Source organism: Arvicola amphibius, chromosome X (assembly GCF_903992535.2).
Source record: "Arvicola amphibius chromosome X, mArvAmp1.2, whole genome shotgun sequence".
Classification (NCBI taxonomy): Eukaryota; Metazoa; Chordata; class Mammalia; order Rodentia; family Cricetidae; genus Arvicola; species Arvicola amphibius.
The window spans coordinates 36,162,310-36,181,593 of record NC_052065.1 but is presented as its reverse complement, the minus strand read 5'-3'; the positions used below and the strand labels follow the sequence as shown (position 1 = coordinate 36,181,593).

Sequence of the window (19,284 nt, the reverse complement as noted above, 5' to 3'; positions counted from 1 at the left end):
TAGACTCACCAAGATAGGATAGATTATAGAGTATTTTTCTAATTTGCCAAATGTAAATGGACTAAATATTGTAACCATAATTCTTGCTTAATAACTGTTTTTGTTATATGTCATTTTACTATTTTAAAGTTAAAACTGTTCTTTTTAATTAGATAGAAAAGGGGAGGCGAGGTGGGATCCCCCTCTGTATTCTGTGAATATGTTTTATTGCCATTCGTTAATAAAGAATCTGCTTTCAACCCATGGCTTAACCAAGTAAAGTCAGGCAGAAATTCTGAACAGAGATGTAGAGAGAAGCTAGGAAGAGTCAGGGAGACACCATACAGCGCCAAAGGAGACAGATACCCCAGAACCTTACTAGTAAACCACAAGCTTCATGGTAAAATACAAAATAATTGGAATGGGTTAATTTAAGATGTAAGAGTTAGTTAATAAGAAGCCTAAGCTAATAGGACAACCAGTTTATAGTTAATAAAGGCCTCTGTGTGTTTCTTTGGGAATGAATGGCTGCGGGACTGGGTAGGACAGAAACTTCTGTCAACATCCTCCAATTTTCATTTCATTTTGGTATCCTAGCCAGTGGAATAGTGCTTTCCATATTCAAGGTAGGCCTTTTTTCCATAACTGAACCTCCTTGAAAATAGCCTCAGACACACCCAGAAGCATATGTCCTGGTGATTCTAAATCTAACCAGCTTGACTAATCTAAAGGTCTAAACCATAACAGTTAAGCAACAAGCATTCAAAGTATTAGCCATTGTGAAATAGTTAAGATTTAAACTGTAGCATTATTAGTCATTTTATTCCTTCTTTCTTAAATCAACAGTGATTTCGATATAGTGACAGTATGTCCAGTTTCAAGCAATAAATCACAATCTGTCTATGTGAGGCCTGAGAGGCATGTCCCTTCAACATACTTGCTTTGTTCATTTGTCCTGTCTCTAAGGTTACTATGCATGAAGAAAACATTATTAACTACTGAGTGATATCTCTAGCCCCCTTACATGTGCTACTTTTTCAAGAAAGGATTGTAGTAAATGCTTCTAAGCCATCCTCAGCAGTTCAAATCAGCTGGGAAATCATCAATTTCTCTGCTTTCCCAGATGGATTCTGAACTAAATAATCAAAGACAGTAAAACATTAACATTTATGGGCCTGGCACCAATGTTGTGCAGTTAAATTTCCTGTAGCTCCATCTCCATGGATTCCAACATGATCCTTAGTCTCCATATATGCCGTATATTCACACGTATACATAAATATTTTTTAATATTAAAAAACATTAACAGTTCTACTCTTTCTTTCCAAATACTTGTAAAGTTGTTAAGGCCTTGCTTGAATCACTCAGATCCTACTCATAAGTGGCAGTGAGGAAATTAAAATAAAAAAATCACATATTTAAAGTGACTCAGATATACTTTCAAAGAATCCTTAACCTGCTGAATTCTCTTCTATAATTTTCCTTCCATAATAGAATGAATGCTTCCCCAATGGTCCTTTTCTCTCTGGAATGATTTTCCAATCTCTCTGCTAGCTTTATAATACATTTACTATTTGGATAACTTTAGCCTGCTTTAAAATTATGAATTCTCCTGGCTGGGTTTATAATTCAGTGTTATAGTACTTGCCTAATATGTAGAAGGCCCTGAATTCAGTCTCTAGAAATGCAAAACAAAACAAACAGAAAAATACAAATTCCCTTTAGTAATTCTTTCATCCTCTGAGCTCCTGGTCTCAAGAGCAAAATAATTCCATGTTCCAAAGAAATGATTTGCAAGTACCTTTTTATTTAGATCATTGTTGCATTAATTGAAAATATTTTATCTGTAAAATATGTTGGCTTACTTTTAATTATACATTAAATATAAAGGAAACATTTAATTTTCCAAGAGATGGCCAAATTGGGTTAGAATACCTTACATATTAATACAGAGTGCTTCTTAATTTGTTCTGGTTCCAAACCTTCTAGTTGAAATTCCAGCTCAAATTTACAAAGTAAAGGTTTTTTGTTATGTATCCACTATGGGCCTCCATTTCCTCACGTGCAGTATGAATATCATAATAATACCTACAGTATTGGTTGTATGGAATAATATTACTATGTGTAAAATAAAAAAATAAGCTTGCCAAATCTGCTTTTGCCTAAAAGCTTTTTTTCTTTTCAGAAATAAAAGTTTGATTGTTTTTCTTTAACATTTCTACATCAAACAGGAATATCAGTGCTTGAATATTTATGCTCCCATCATATCAAAGAAATGAGAAATTGATTTATGCAAGCTGCACATGCTTACTTTTTATTCATGTGTGTTTTATATGTATGGATTTTTTTCCTATATGTATATTTATTGTGTTCATGGAGGTCAGAAGAGGGAATTGAATTTTCTAAAAATGGAGTTACAGGTGGTTGTGAGCTTCCATATGGATATTAAGAACTGAACCCAGACCTGCTACAATAGTAACAAATGCGCTTAACCACTGGGCTATATCTCCAACTCATTTTAATATACATTGATAATACAGTAACTATTCCAAAGTAATCTGGATCATGTTTTAGAAGCACATTTTATTGTTTTTATCTAATGTGACAGATTATTTATATTCATTGATAAGATAAAACAGTAATAGGATGTGATATTCTAAGGGACTAGGAAGGTGGTAAGTTTTATATGAAGATACAAAAAAACTTACTCTGAATAGATTGAAATGCTTTTAAATGATATATACCAAAATATTAATAATGCTTAATTTCTTTGTGATAAAATCTCAAGTGCTTTGTTTCTTTTAGCTGTTTATGTGCTAGTGACACTTTATATAATTCTAATCTGTATTCTAAATGTCATTTTATATAATGAAAATTAGCAATTGTAAAATTGACCATTGTACAAAAAGTATACAATATTAAAAACATATGTAGACCAAGCTGGCCTTAAATTTGCAGAAAATTTCCTCTCTCTGTCTCCAGAGTGCTGGCATACTTTTTCTAATCTTGTTTCTTTAAACCTTGTGGGGTCCCTCTGATGGAGGAGAGTTATCTGTCTATGTTACTTTCATTGGTTAATTAATAAAGAAAACTGCCTTGGCCATTTAAGAGAACAGAAAATTAGGTAGGCGGAGTAGACAGAACAGAATTCTGGGAAAGAGGGGGAGACACTTCAGGCAGTCGCCATGCTTCTCTCCGAGATGGACACAGGTTAAGATCTCTCCTGGTAAGCCACCCCTCATGGTGCTACACAGATTAATAAGTATGGGTTAAAGCAAGATATGAGAATCAACCAATAAGAAGCTACAGATAACGGGCCAGGCAGTATTTAAATGAATACAGTTTCCGTGTAATTATTTTGGGTAAAGCTAGCCGCGTGGTGGGACACAGCCCGCAGCGTTCCTTCTACATCCCTCCTTATTTTCTGCTATTATTTTTTTATTTATTTTTGTTTTATGTGTCTTAACTGTCTTGCCTGTGTGTCTGTCTGAGAACCACTGTATGCACTACAGAAGGAGGCCAGTAAAAGGTGATGGGATCTCCTGGAATTGGAGGTATAGATTACTGTGAGCTGTCATGAGTTTCTGGGAACTGAATTCAAGTCCTCTGGAAGAGCATCAAGGCTCTTAAATGCTGAGCCTTGTCTTGGTAGTTTGAATGCATTTGACCCCCATAAGCTCAAAGGAAGTGACTCTTTTGGGAGGTGTGGCCTTGTTGAAGGAACTGTATCACTGTGGGAGTAGGCTTTAGGTCTCATTTGCTCAAGCTTCACTCATGCGACAGTCATCTTCATGTTGCCCACAATATGTTAGACTCTTAGTTGCTTCTTTAGCCCCATTTCTGCCTGTGTACTGCCATACTTCCCCACCATGATGATAATGGACTAAACTTCTGAAACCATAAGCTAGACATCTCAATTAAACATTATCATTTAGAAGAGTTGCCATGATTATGGTGTCTCTTCGTAGCAATAAAAACCCTGAGAGTCCCTTCTAATTTTCTATTATTTATTTATTATTCATTCTCATTTTATGTGTCTTAACTATCTTACCTGCATGTATATCTGTGAACAACTTGTGTAAAATACTCCAGGAAGCCGGAAGAAGATGATGAACCTCCTGGAATTGTTATGGATTATTGTGAGCTGTTATGGGTTGCTAGGAACTAAATTTATGTCCTCAGGAAAGGCATCAAGTGCTCTAAACTGCTGAGCCTTGTTTCCAGCCTTCTAAAGTTTTTAAAATATTTTTATTGATTCTTTAGAAATTTCACTTCACGTAGCCTGATCACACTCATTTTCCAGTCTTTTCATGTCCACACCCACTCTCTTGTGGCATACCCCCCCCAAAAAAAAATAAAAAGTAAAATTTAAAAAAGTAAAAAAAGTCCAATTTGTGTTATCCATACACTCACTGGAGTGTGGTTAAACTCTCAATGGCCTGCCACTTTAATAGACTGAGTCATTATCCTCTTGCACCCCTGCCAGAAGCTATCAATTGTGAAGAACCAACCTCAACATCCTCATCACACTTCCTAACAGTTCTCTTCAATGGCTTCCTATTCAGGGTGTTACCCTTCTTTGGAGGGGTTAATTGGCAGGGTAAGGGTTTGTAACAGAAACCTTCCAGGTTCGTCCCTCTCAACTGTACTTCTGCCATCATCTATATCACTCCAAAAGTGTTCTTTACAGCCACTGGAAGCATGGGTCATGGGCTTCCACATGTTTTCTGGTGACAGCACAGACCTCAGCTGCAGTAGGACCATAGACCTAGACATGGCCCTTAGAGACAACAACATCAACTTGGCCTCAGGTGACAGTACAGGTCACCCAAATTAGTATGGCTCCTGGATGTAGTAGGACACACAGATGTCAACATAGGCTCAGGCTACAGTACAGACCACAAACATTGTATGACCTTTAGTGGTAACACAGGCCTAGAACATCAACACAGACCCTAGCCAAAGTAGGACATTAGGTGCAGTCATGGCCCTTGGCAGCAGCATGGATCTGGATGTCATTAGGACCTCAGATGGCAGTGCAGGCCTCTCACATATAGTGGCAACACCAGCCTCATGATTTAAAAAAAAAACTGTTTTAGATTCATGTACTTTATTTTATGTGTATGAATGTTTTCCCTTTATGCATGTGTGCACTCCATGTATATGCCTGATGACCTCAGAGTTCAGAAGAAAGTACAGGTACCCTGAAACTAGAGTCAGGCTGGTTTTAAACCACCATATGAATACTAGTAACCAAGCCAACATCCTCTGTAAGATAAACAAATACTCCTAACCAGTGAGCTATCTTTCCACTATCCCTTCTGATTTTAAGAGTGCAATTATGAATATTTACACATTTTACAAATATATAATATTTTCATAATACATTCAAGTTAGTCTTAGGAACACAAATGTTTGCAATAACCTTACACCTTAGAGAAGTTATTATTTTGAATCATTATTATGTACACAAGTACTTTTTTATTGACTTTTATTGAGCTCTACATTTTTCTCTGCTCCCCTCCTCTTGAACCCTCCTCCCAAGGTCCCCATGCTCCCAATTTGACCCAGGAGATCTTGTCTTTTTCTACATCCCATGTAGATTAGATCTATGTATGTCTCCCATAGTGTCCTCATTGTTGTCTAAGTTCTCTGGGATTGTGACTTGTGGGCTGGTTTTCTTTGCTTTATGTTTAAAAACCACTTACAAGTGAGTACATGTGATACTTGTCTTTCTGTGTGTGTATGGGTTACCTCACTCAAAATGATGTTTTCTAGCTCCATCCATTTTCCTGTAAAATTCAAGATGTCATTTTTGTTTCTGCTATGTAGTATAGCATTGTGTAAATGTACCACATTTTCCTTATCCATTTTTCAGTCGAGGGACATTTAGGTTGTTTCCAGGTTCTGGCTATGACAAACAATGCTGCTATGAACATAGTTGAGCACATGTCCTTGTGGAACAATTGAGCATCCTTTATCTATATCTGTCACCATGCACAAAACTCAAGTCCAAATAGATCAAAGACTTCAACATAAAGCCAGCCACACTCAACCTTATAGAAGAGAAAGTGGGAAGTACACTTGAATGCATTAACACAGGAGAGCACTTCCTAAATATAACTCCAGCAGCACAGACACTGAGAGAAACAATAAATGGGACCTCCTGAAACTGAAAAGCTTCTGTAAAGCAAAGGACACAATCAACAAGACAAAATGTCTATAAGTACTTTAAAAGCTATATTGATATAAAATCATAAACCATGCAGTTTTAGAGCCCAGAACCTTTCTTTGGAACATTTGTTATTTCATGTAAATGCAATAAACCCATTGTATACCTGAGTTTGAAATACCAGATACGTATAGCATACCGAACACGTCAGAACAAAAAAAGTTACAGTTTGGATATGAAGTATCTCTCAGAAGGTTCATATGTTGAACACTTAATCCTGATAGAGCCAATCATAAAGACATGATTAGGTGACAGTGAGATGATTCAATGGATAAAGGCATTTATTGCCCAGAATTCAATTGCTGACCTGAATTCAGTCCCCAGGGCTCACATAGGAGAGAACTTACTTCTGAAAATTGTCCTCTGACTTCACGTTTGTTGTGGCATGGGTACACAACACACACACACACACACACACACACGAAGGGGCGTGGTCGATCGGCAGTTATGATTAACGAGACTAGCTTTAATATATAATATTCAGCTTTAATAAAGGAAAGAAAAATGAACTTACAAAAGTCAAGGTTCCAGCGAGGAGTGCAGGGAAAACAAAAAGAAAAAACAAAAGCACACGGATGTTTTATAGACTATTTGTGGCCCGCGGAAGGGGGGTGCACACCCCACAGGCAAGGTGATTGGCTGAGCTTCCCCATCATCTCCCCCTTTTGTCTAAATAAGACAGAACCAAACCAAATACAACTATATACAATAGGAACAAATAATAAATAAAAAATTACAAACAACAAACAATATTAAGCAAGGAACATACATATAACAAAAGTTTTGCTAAGCATTCTATTTCAAGAAGTCTAAATAATGTAGAGGGTAACTACAATTATCTAATCTTTAACCCCATCAAAGATCTGAGAAAGGAAGTAATATTACTTAAGCAACCAGGAAGTATAAATGAGAAACTTCCAAAATGTACAATAAATGTCAGAGACAACTAACTACCTGGGCAATCACCCAAAGTCTGGTTTTGCAATGTTGAGGCAACCAACTTTGGCTAAGGCCTAACATAACTGACATACCATTTTTCAAAGGCAAGGAACTTTTTTTTAGAACTATCCTATCCTGTCTTGGCAAGATAAGACAATTCTATTTTTATCCATTTATGGATACTCTGAAACTCTGTCAGTGATCGAGGTATGGGCTTTTCTTTGCTCAAAGGCCAGTTCTGCCAAGAAGAAGACAAGCTCCCAGTGGAGTGTCTTTGGTGCTCAATGTTCTCTTGGGAGTAGAGCAGTGTTCCCAGGAATGATTGTGTCTCATTAGTACAAAACTCTAGGTTAGATTAAAGGCCATTTTCTACAGCTCTTCGAAGAGGTTGAAAATTATACTATCTATACTAAATATAATCTCTATGTATCTAAAAAAACCCTGAATATCCTAAATATAAATATGACAAACATATATGACTATTGATTTATAATTCTTGATACCTATCTAACTTGAAGACTAAGAGAATAAACAACTGTGCAATAAATGAAGACAATGATCTCCAAATGTAAACAATGTCATTACATAAATAATATCAGAGGTAGAAATGTACATTGCAATATGGTAAATATCTCAATAAAACAATTGTTTTAAACAGAGGTAAACACATACTCTCATACAAAAGAGGTAGAAGCATACTCACATACAATGTTCAATATATCAATATACAAGAATCAGCACCAATACAATTTTCTAAAAACAATAACTCACAAATACCAATCATCCCATCAAACCAGTTAACCCCCCCTTTTTTTCAATAAACACCCCTGAGCCCATATAATACGTCCCTCATCCCCTCAACCCTATACCAACCACTAAATGATATCCCTAAACCTGAGGGCAAACTCTGTTGGGAGAGGGGGCGTCATCCTCTAAGATTGTTTCCAGCTGACATGGGGGCGATGTTCTTCTTAGGGGTCCTGTGAAAGCAAATAATGGTAAAATTCCCAGATTAATATTTGGTCTGAAAAACTTGCAAATAATCTCTGATTGTTTTGAGGAGGTCCGGCCAGAGTGTTGTCAAAAATATGCACCATTCAAAACTGTCTTGTGCAGTTGGTACCAAAAAAAACCCCAAGTCTAATATTAGCCCTATCAATATCATGACATCATAGTAACCAGGTGGAATTGATGTTGTGGGGCTCCATCTTCATCCTGGAACTTCAAAGATTACTGAAGGAAAACTTGTTGTTACGGAAAGGGTAAACATTATCTACAAAGACATATACAGACATATATATTCAATGGAAGTTGTATTAAAGACAGAAACAGATATCAGGAAAGGCAAAGAAAGTTTATCAAGTATTATTATTATTATCATTATTATTTTGTCCCATATCATGGCTCCTGACCTGAGACAGAAACTCTGAGATATCTCTTATCAACAGGCTTGGAATTGTAGAGGGACTGAGCCAGAGTCCAACTCCAAAACCAGCTCTACATATTTATAAATAAAAGCACATTAAGACATATTAAAAATTATACTTATGAAACCTATTTAGTTTTATTGCTGATCCTCAGTGGGTCATAGCTAGTTTCCACCCATCAGTATTTAAATATCCAGGGTCCCTTAAATTCTTTGAAGATGAGTGTTTTCCTGTGGAGATAAGAAAAGAACCTTGACCCCAACCTATATGTTTTTCTTACCATCAGTATGATCATCATCCTTGTGTATGAATTGTTATTTTTCTTTTCCAAGGGGCTTCTCCTCTTCAAACTGAACCTTTATTAATTTTGACAGTATCCAGAATTTTCCTCTCCTGTGGAGACAAGAGCAAAACCCCTTACCCACTGCAGCACATCTCCTGGCTTCCATTGTGAGGTCAGCACATCCTGGAAATAAACTGGTTGATTTAATTCAGCAGACTTTTCCAATATCCAATGTCTTTCTGCAGCCGTTGTACCCTTGTCATTAGCATTGAGAAAATTCAAGATTAATAAAGCATTATGTAACCTATTTCTGGGGTATTTTCCACCCCTTTCTGTTTATTTAACATATCCTTTATAGTTCGATTTCATCTTTCTATGACTGCTTGACCTGTAGGATTGTATGGTATACCTGTAACACGCTTAATATTGTAATAAGCAAAAAACATTTCATTTTCGTAGGGACATAAGCTGGACCATTATCTGTCTTTATTTGTGCAGGTATACCCATGATGGCCATAACTTCTAATAAATGAGTGATTACTAAATCAGCATTTTCTGAGCTTAAAGAAGTTTCCCATTGAAAACCTGAATAAGTGTCAATGGTGTGGTGTACATATTTTAATTTGGCAAATTCTGCAGAATCTCCTCTCTGAATGTTTTCAGGAGAAATATGCAATCCCCATTTTGGTAAAAGTATTTTTACTTCTTCAAACAGTCTAAGGTATCCATGTTTGAATCAGACAACAGAATGTCATCCATGTAATGATAAATTATAGACTTTGGAAATTGTGTATTATTTGTAATGGTTGATTTACGAAGTATTGGCACAGGGTGGGAGAGTTCAACATGCCCTGTGTGAGGACGGTCCACTGGTGTCTCCTGGTAGGTTGAGAGTTATTATAAGTAGGCACTGTGAAGGCAAAATTTTCTCTATCTTTTTCTTGTAAAGGTATAGTGAAGAAACAATCCTTTAAATCAATAACTGTGAGAGGCCATCCTTTTGGTAATAAAGAGGGAAGAGGAATTCCAGATTGCAGAGAGCCCATAGATTGAATAACCTTATTGATAGCCCTGAGATCTGTCACCATTCTCCATTTACCAGATTTTTTCTTAACAACAAATACAGGAGAATTCCAAGGGCTGGTAGATTCTTCTATATGTCGAGCATCTAATTGCTCTTGTACCAGCTGTTCTAAAGCCTGCAACTTTTCCTCAGCTAAAGGCCATTGCTTTGTCCATATTGGTTTCTCAGTCAACCATTTTAGAGGCAGGGCTGTTGGTATTTCTGAAGGGCCATCAGTTGTTTTGTGTTCTTGTACAGCCCGAACGGCCGGTTTCCACTGTCTGTAATGTCTTTTAATATTTTCCTCAGAAATATAGGCTCTAAAAGTAGCAGGAATGGTAATTTGGGTATTCCATTGCTGCAGTGGGTCATGGCCCCATAAATTCACTGCAATATTGGCTATATATGGCCTTAATTTTCCTATTTGTCCTTCTGCCCCTATGCATTCAACCAATCTTGTGCTCTGCCTTACTTGAGATAGGGTTCCAATTCAAAGGAACTGAACATTTCAGTCCTGAAGAGGCCAATACGGATGCCAAGATTCTGGAGTAATGGTACTTACATCCGCACCTGTGTCCAGTAGGCCAGTAATAAAAATGCCATTTACACACACTCTTATCTTTGGCCGTTGTTCATTTAGAGAAGTCTGCCAAAATACATGTAACTCATCCTTCAGGCTGTTTTTGCTTTTAACAGCAGGCATCGGGCTTTCTAATTTTCCTGATGAGGCATGTTCTCTGCAGTAACCGGAAATGACTGGACCACATTCGCCATGGGGGCCTGCAAGAGCCCCCCCACCAATGTGTTTCCCAATGGTAACGGGTTGCCTTTTCTATCCCTTTTTGACCTACACTCATTCATCTAGTGTCTTCCTTTTCCACATATCCTACATAGACCTGAAGACTGAGTTCTCCTATGTCTGTTGTTTCTAGACGAGGCATTATTATTATTATTATTATTATTATTATTATTATTATTATTATTTCTGGAAATCCGTTGTCTGCAATTCCTTTTCATATGTCCCATTTTGCCACAATTAAAACATTTGGTATCTTGATGCCTTCTTTTAGCATTAGAAATTGCTTCTTCTACCCATGCTTCAGTGCCATAGCGAAATGTAGCAACATCCATTGTATGCAAGACCCATTCATCCAGGGGGGCTGATCTGATCTTTAAAGGCCCCAGGATCCTTTTTTCACTCCACATTGGCATTCTCATAAGCCAAAGACTCAATTATTATACATCTTGCTTCTGGGTCAGATATCCCTATTTGTACAGCTTTAGTTAGTCTTTGTAAAAAGTCACTAAAGGGTTCTCTCTGACCCTGTTTAACTCTGATATATGAATCCATTCTCTGTCCTGGGTATTGAACCCTGCCCCAAGCCTTTAATGCTGCTGTAGTACATATAGATAAGGTGTGTTCGTCATAATTAGCTTGTTCTAGAGAATCAGAGAAAAGTCCTTCACCTAGAATTTGATCTAGGGAAATCTCAATTCCTTTCATTCTTTCCGGCTGTTCTAAAAGTCTAGCCTCTTGTCTGACCATGCATTTCTAATTAAATTGCGATCTGCTCTCTAGAACAGCTGATAGCAATGGTACCCAATCCTGGGGCATGACCTTATTACTTATAAACCAAGGTTTGAGCATCTCTCTAACAAAGGACGAATGTAGCCCAAAATTCAAAACGGCTGGTTTAATTTCTTTCAAATCATTCACTCGGACAGGATCCCATGTATATTCCTTGATGACCCTAGCGTTTTTGGAACCAGTCACTTTTTCTGACGTTATTATTGGAAAGGCAGGTAGAACTTTATGGAAATTATCCCGGAGAATTTTACTTATTGACAGTTAAATTTGGCCTTTCTACCATTTGCTCCTGTTCATCAGAGTCTATAATTTCCTCAATCTTTTCAAGTCTGTTTACCATAGCCTTCTGTAAGACCTGGATCTCCTGTCCCTTATTATGCTCCAAGGCCTTCATGGAAGATTCTAAGGTATGAAGTTTGTCCATTAGAGATAATATTTCATCTTTGAATAGAATTTTCATGGCATGGATTGTGCCTTCTTATATTGACAATCTTTCAGCCAATCTGTCATATCCTTTAGACAAAATCCGATTGTCACATTCAGCAGTTTTAATTCTTTCAGATAATGTCTCAGCACCTACAGACAGGGACTGTCTGTAGTGTTTATGATCCAAATCAGCTGTTCCCTCCTCCACAGCAGTGAATTTCTCCTTAATATCAGACTGTACCTTTTCTAAACTTTGCTCAGTTGACAGAGTCATATTAGACAAAGATCTAGTCCCTTCCTTGAGAACTTCAAACTCTTTTTTGAGAAGGTTGGTGTCAGTCTGAATTGTTTTTGCAATTACCTCAACCATCTGAAAGTTGTCATTCAAAACCATTGTGCCCTTTTTTTAATTTTTCAACTTCTTTCCTAAGAATCCTTGATTCAGTCTGTAAAGACTGTATCACTTTTCTGTTGTCAAGTCATATTATGAAGAAAAAACAAAAACGAGAACCATAGTGAATCCTATAAATATCCAAGCAAGGGAAGCCTCATATGTGCCTTGCAACATCTCAGCCATAGTGCAGTTAAAGAGGCTGTAGAAGCCTTGCATGGTGATATTGTCAGACATTTTCAATCAAATCTTATTTATTTATTTATTTATTTATTAATCGAAAAAAATTTTATCTGTAATGACCGTTGCCTGACAGTAGGTGGCGGGGTGCACCTGGATCCACTTGGCCGAAAAGGTCAGAACCAGAAAGGAAATTCTAAAAATTAGAAGCTCACAGACAATGCACTCTGTCTGTCAGTTATAGCTGGGCGAGGAGGGCACTGCCTGAGAGGATAGAGTGTCCGTGGGAGCACGCTCGGGTCGAGTCACGTGCCCTGTGGTTCGTTGGCAGGCTCGCTCCCTGGCTTGGTTGCTCATGCCTTACTTCCACGATCGTGGCATGGGCAGTAACCAGCTGTGGTGGTGGCCGTGGTTCCGGCCCGGAAGCCTATCAGGCTGTAATGCAAGCAGGGTTGCTCTCATTCTAAGGTGACTGCGCAAGCTCGACCGCAGGGATGCAGGCAGTAACTGCTTGTCTCTGGCAGGTCAGGAAAGCTGCATAGGGCTAGCAGGGCCCAGGCAGGGCCGAGGCTGGAATCTGCCAGGACAGGCGCTGCCTGAGGGGTTAGCACGCTCGGGCTGAGTCACTCGCACGTCCTGTGCTCTGTACAAGCAGGTCTTGGGAAGGGCTACTGAGGCTGGTGGTGTGGCACGCGCTGCCTGTGAGAAGTGCGCCAGGGAAAGGAGCGCACAGGGTGCAAGGAAAGGCAGCTCTGGGAAACTGTGCTGAGATCGAGTGCAAGAGCGAGCAGGTGGCTGGGGCACAAAATTGCACTGCTGCTATGCACTGAATCAATCAAAATCCCAATGCCGAATCCCTGTGGCACAGCACGGGAACCGGAGCTAAAGGCTCACAAATGCCCCGAGTTGAACACCAAATGAAGAGACGTGGTCGATCAGCAGTTATGATTAACCAGACTAGCTTTAATATATAATATTCAGCTTTAATAAAGGAAAGAAAGGAGAACTTACAAAAGCCAAGGTTCCAGCGAGGAGCGCAGGAAAAACAGAAAAAACAAACGCACACGGATGTTTTATAGACTATTTGGGGGACACAGCCCACAGACAAGGTGATTGGCTGAGCTTCCCCATCACACCACACACACACACACACACACACACACACACACACACACACACACCAGATAAAATTGTTTTAAGAAGTGACTGGATCATCAGGGGTCTGACCTAATCAATGGAATGATCTGTTGGTGAGTTCATATTATTGGAAAATGGTGAAACTTTTAGGAGGTAGATTTCCATAGGAGGAAGTAGGTCTCTAGGGTGGGCATATTCTTTTGAGCTATAATTTGTGCTCAATCCATATTTGCTTCTCAGTGCCATAAAGTGAGAAACGCTCTAGTGCCATGCCTATCATTATGATGACCTGCCGCAAATGTCCAGAAACAATGAAGTCAGTGACAGTGAACTGAAGACTCTCAAAACAAAAGCAAAAAGATCCTTTCCTCCTTTTAAATGCTTTTTCTTTCAATTTCTTCTCAATGACAACACTAAAGTGGCCAACACAAAAACACACACAAAAGGAAGAAAATAAGGACAAGGGAGGGAATTAATGACATTAAAAGGTGGCCCTTGTATCAAGTGATAGAGTGAAGCAAAAGCATAACTAGACATAAAAATCAGTTATAATCGTGACTATTGAAAATGTATGTACCAGAAACTCAATTAGATGTGTTGTATGTGCTATCTCACTTAATGTTTAGACAACTTGTATTACCCCACTTTGCAGGCAAATAAATTAAGGCTCAAGAAATAATTAATTATAATTACAAAAAGTTTCCTTTATATCTTTTTTTGTATGTTTTATTTTGTTTTGTATTTCGAGACAGGTTTTCTCTTTTTAACAGCCTTAGCTATCTTGGAACTTTGTAGACCAGGCTGGCCTTGAACTCGAGATCCATCTGCCTCTGCCTCCCAAGTGTTGGGATTTAAGGCCGGTGCCAACCACTAACCATCTTCCTTTGTATCTTCTAATATATCCCAACAAACATTAAATGCTTCAAATACTAGAATTTTTTTTTCTATTTGGAGTTGAAAGTCTAGGTTCCAGAGTACAGTAACAGAATTTCTAGACTACCTTAATGCCTTTTCTGGGCATATATATTTTTTTTCCACAGTTAGCATCTCTGTATAAAGCATTGCATTTGGTAAGGGAGATGAGGAATGTCTGTTATGTTTTCCAAACAGAACCATTAGGAAACAAGTTGTTTTGTCTGCTGAATGCTTAGGTACTAAAAGCCTACAATAGCCTTAACCATCACATATTATTAATCATGATGGGGCTTGTGTAATGAGAATCGCAGATTTGGACATGGAGAGTGACAGGTCATAGTCACATGTGTATATATCCTTACATTTATATGCATATCTATATTGCAAGTACTCCCCCCAACGCTTGGCTTATTAGATGATTTGTTATTATCTGAAAAAGAGAAAAACTCAGTCCTTAATTGTCTTTTACTTTGTATACGTGTAGTCTGTGGTCTGTGTACATATTCTTTGTTTATAGATGTGCTAGGGTTTGAACTCAGGTCGTCATCCTTGCACAAGCACTTTATTTACTGAACCCTCTCCCTACACTTTAAATTTTCACTCTAAAACACCACAGCTATTTCCCTGACTCTCTTCCAATTGTATGACTATTTATAAAATGCTATAGCTAAAAATGTAAACTCTTAAATATTAAAGAGATTTGCATTATGTCTCTTTTAGACAGCATCCAGAGTGACTATGATGGTCTATATGTAGATAATCCCTGACCAATGATGGTTTCACTTAAAATTTTTTCACGCTTTGCCAGTGCTGAGAAAGTGATAATGCATTCAGTAGATATTGTATTTAAGCTTTTGAATTTTGAGATTTTCCTTGTCAGTACATAACTCTTTGCAAATGGTTTTCAGCTCCAAGGAGCAGCAGCTCTTCATTACTTCTGTCAGCCATGCAACTGTAAAAGACCTGAAACTGCAGTGTACTCATCTATAAGCTACGATGCTTGGTAGTCAAGTTTGTTTGTTTATTTGTTTGTTTGTTTATTTATTTATTTTTGGTTTTTCGAGACAGGGTTTCTCTGCAGCTTTAGAGCCTGTCCTGGAGCTAGCTCTTGTAGACCAGGCTGGTCTCGAACTCACAGAGATCCGCCTACCTCTGCCTCCCGAGTGCTGGGATTAAAGGTGTGCGCCACCACCGCCCGGCGGTAGTCAAGTTTATTAAATGCAGTAAATTAATGAGGTTTTCAACTGATAATCAATTTCTTTGGGACTAACTCCGTTCTAATGGGGGACTTCTATATTTGTTGTTTGCTGGCATGGAAAATAAGGCCAACACATCTGATTCTAGGTTTTTGTCATTATCAGAATAGATATTTGTTCATATTTACCATCTTATGACCATACTGATTTTTTCCGATTGTTTTGTATTTTCAGAAAGAGTTTTGGAGCACCTACACAAAAGCACAACAAGGAGAGACCAATAGAGGAAGTGACTGGTTTCAATTTTATCTTACTTTTCCATTAATCTTTGGCCTCTTCATTATTCTCCTTGTTATCTTTTTAATCTGGAGATGCTTTCTAAGAAACAAAACTCGGAGACAGACAGTAACTGAAAGTCACATTCCTTTCCCTCAACATCTTAACATTATTACACCACCTCCTCCACCAGATGAAGTCTTTGATAACAGTGGATTGTCTCCAGGCTTTTTGGAATACGTTGTTGGGCGCTCCGATTCTGTCTCCACTCGCCTTTCCAACTGTGATCCCCCACCAACCTATGAGGAAGCCACTGGCCAGGTGAACTTGAGTAGGAGTGAAACAGAACCTCATTTAGATCCACCACCAGAATATGAGGACATAGTAAACTCCAGCTCAGCTAGTGCCATTGCTATGGTGCCTGTGGTCACCACCATCAAATGAAGCTGCAACATCTTTTTACTCAAATCATTTCTAAAATACTAATGGAAGAACTTTCTAGCACTTTACCACTACATAAATGTGCATTGATTTATTTTATTGGATTCTTACAGCATACCACTTTACATTAACTGGTTGATTTATCTTTCGTTTTGTTTCTTATTATAAAAGCATTATCCATGTTCATTTTTACAAGAAGAAACATGAAGGAAAGACATGCCACTGAAGGTCTGTAAGTGCTGTGATACCATACACATATCTGTACAAATGCACAAATATCTATATGTATGTATTGAATATAATATATATATATATATATATATATATAATGCTTATAGCCACATGTGCATCATCCGATTTGTGGATAACTCTTGTAAAAATAACTAATTTCCATTACACCACCCATAAAGACAGTATTACTTACCAAAATTGAAAAGTCAAGTGGAACAGTTTATGTAATAGTCAGCACCATGCTATGTTTTCTAACTATTATAGATGTTGGTTAAACTCCCAATTCTTTCTTGAAAGGGAAAAAAATGTACATGGATTCATTTTCAGTTTTAGAGACATCTCACAGAGGGAGAGTGAGACAGAGATTGTAGTATATAACAAGGAAATCATTGATCATTAGTGGCATTTAGCTCATATTGTACCAGGATTTTTCTTCTTGGCTGATTACCACACACTGTCTCATCAAAATTTGCTACCATCTTTGAATGTTTCATGCCACTCATATTATTATCTTGTTTGTAAGAATTTCTAGGTAATGAAATAATGTATGTGTTAAAACAAGGAGTAGATACTGACCACTCCTTTGCTCATAGTATGGTAGGATAATATTTTTTCTTTTATACTAATTTTTTTTTCATTTCTACAACAAACACTTCATGCACTTGAAAGATTAGCTAAAACCAATTTTTGAATTATATTCTTAATGTTTTATACAGGCTGAAATCTTATTCTCAAAATTATTAGTATACAATTTTCCATTCAATTATAAGCTGTGATTTTTGTGTTGATACCTGTCGATAGAATATGATTATACAGTATTCACTATAGTAGATTCACACTAAATCTACTTTCATCCCATATAGATCTCATTACTGTTGCTGTTTATTTTATATTCTATTAATTTTTTTAGATGCAGTAGTTTTATGTCTTTCCCTTGGAGTAGAAGGAACAGGTTGTGAATGAACTGCCACAATAAACTATTTCAGAAGAATTTTAGAAAAGGTCAAGTGACATGTTGTATGTACCAATAATTTGTAAAATGTGAAGAACTATTCAAATGTAAGACTATAACAGTATTGCACTCCAGGGGGCCATTTCTTCCTGTTTCCGTAGAACTGACTAGAGCTTTCACATAATGACAAATAGAGCAGTCTGTTCCATAAATAACAATATTTTCCTCTGAATGTACGGGGTATTATTAACTTCTGATATAATCTGAACTATATAAAAGCTGTGCCAATATAAGTACATTTGCCAATGCAGCATAAGATGGAGAAATGCTGGAAATTACACCAAAGTACATAAATTAGTTAATAGGTCTGATAGATGAAAAATATTTTATCTTGATAATGGTCTCACCACAAAATTATTGCTTTGAATTTTTTCTGACTATATGATCTTTACTTTCTAATTAAGTCTGAAGTTACAGATGTTTGATTCAGTGTGCAAGATGATTAAGAGATTGTTTATAACTGAAAATTGAGGCTATTTTCATGGGGATTTGTGTGTACGTTTGTGTTTGTACAACACTTATATTAGGCTTTAGATGAGACCAGTAATTTTCAAATGTGGTCACAGACCCTTAGAGTTCCTGACAGCCTTCTAGGGAATCGGAGCAATCAAAATATTTTCATCCTATCTGAAGACATTATTTATTTCTTTATTCTAAGTCTCTCAAAACATAATTGAAAAATGGAAAAAATAGTCTTCCCACACATATTTTTTTTAAAAAAATAGCTATTTTTCATAAAAATTATACACCTGTATTGGCATATTTTTTTTAATTTTTAGATGAGCTAGGGTTTTAATTTTTCAGTTCATTTCTAACATGCTAAGTATTGATAGATATAAATCTCAAAAAAAAGTTCTTTAGAATCTAGATTTCCCAAAGAATGTAAAGGGGGATCCAGAAGCCAAAATTTTAAATTAGGCAACACAGGACATGGTCATTAAGATAGGTTTTTGTTCTTGTAATGTGAGTTTACATTTTGAAGTCTGAATATTAGATTTAACATTTCCCGCACTGAATTATAAGAATGAGTGATGGTTCTTGAAACAAAAACCAAATGTTTCGACAGCTATGTAGATTGATGGTCAGAGAAAACACTATTTCATAGTAAATAATAGTTGCACTAAGCATAAATTTCATGATAGCCTTTCCATGATAATGATAGAATAATCAAAATACTTTCTTCATGAAATTTGATTTTACATTTTTTGTTGTGTTTGAGTACACTTTAGGTTTCAATCTTTTTAAATCCCTTTTGCTAGTCCTTCTGGTTTTATAAATTGAGTTTCTTAACATTTATTATAATTAAGGGGCTTATCTGGAATAATGTATATTTTTATGCTTTGCCTTTCCTACTTGCTTGATACTGCATTTGCCTTTGATCATTTTTAATGAAGGTTTATTTTTGCAGAATATTCTTAATACCTTTCTAAACAGTGAGTAAATGGAATTAAATGGTTTATATTGAATAAAAGGATCTGCTCATGGTTCCTCAAGTAGAAAGATTTTCAAACCTCAACCTGCAGTGCTTGTGTCTGGAATCCTTGAACTGGCAATTTAGGCTTGCTGCT

At 37.0% G+C, this 19,284-nt stretch overlaps 1 protein-coding gene across 2 annotated transcripts in view; it reads left to right on the top strand.

The window, feature by feature from the left end:
- Positions 1-18,428, top strand: part of Prrg1 (proline rich and Gla domain 1) — a 125,181-nt gene extending 106,753 nt beyond the window's left edge. For both annotated transcript variants that reach the window (XM_038317088.1, XM_038317089.1), the window contains exon 4: positions 15,991-18,428. In XM_038317088.1, the coding sequence (XP_038173016.1) occupies positions 15,991-16,476 (486 nt within the window). In that variant the 3' untranslated portion in view covers positions 16,477-18,428. The remainder of the gene's footprint in view (positions 1-15,990) is intronic.
- Positions 18,429-19,284: the final 856 nt, after the last annotated feature.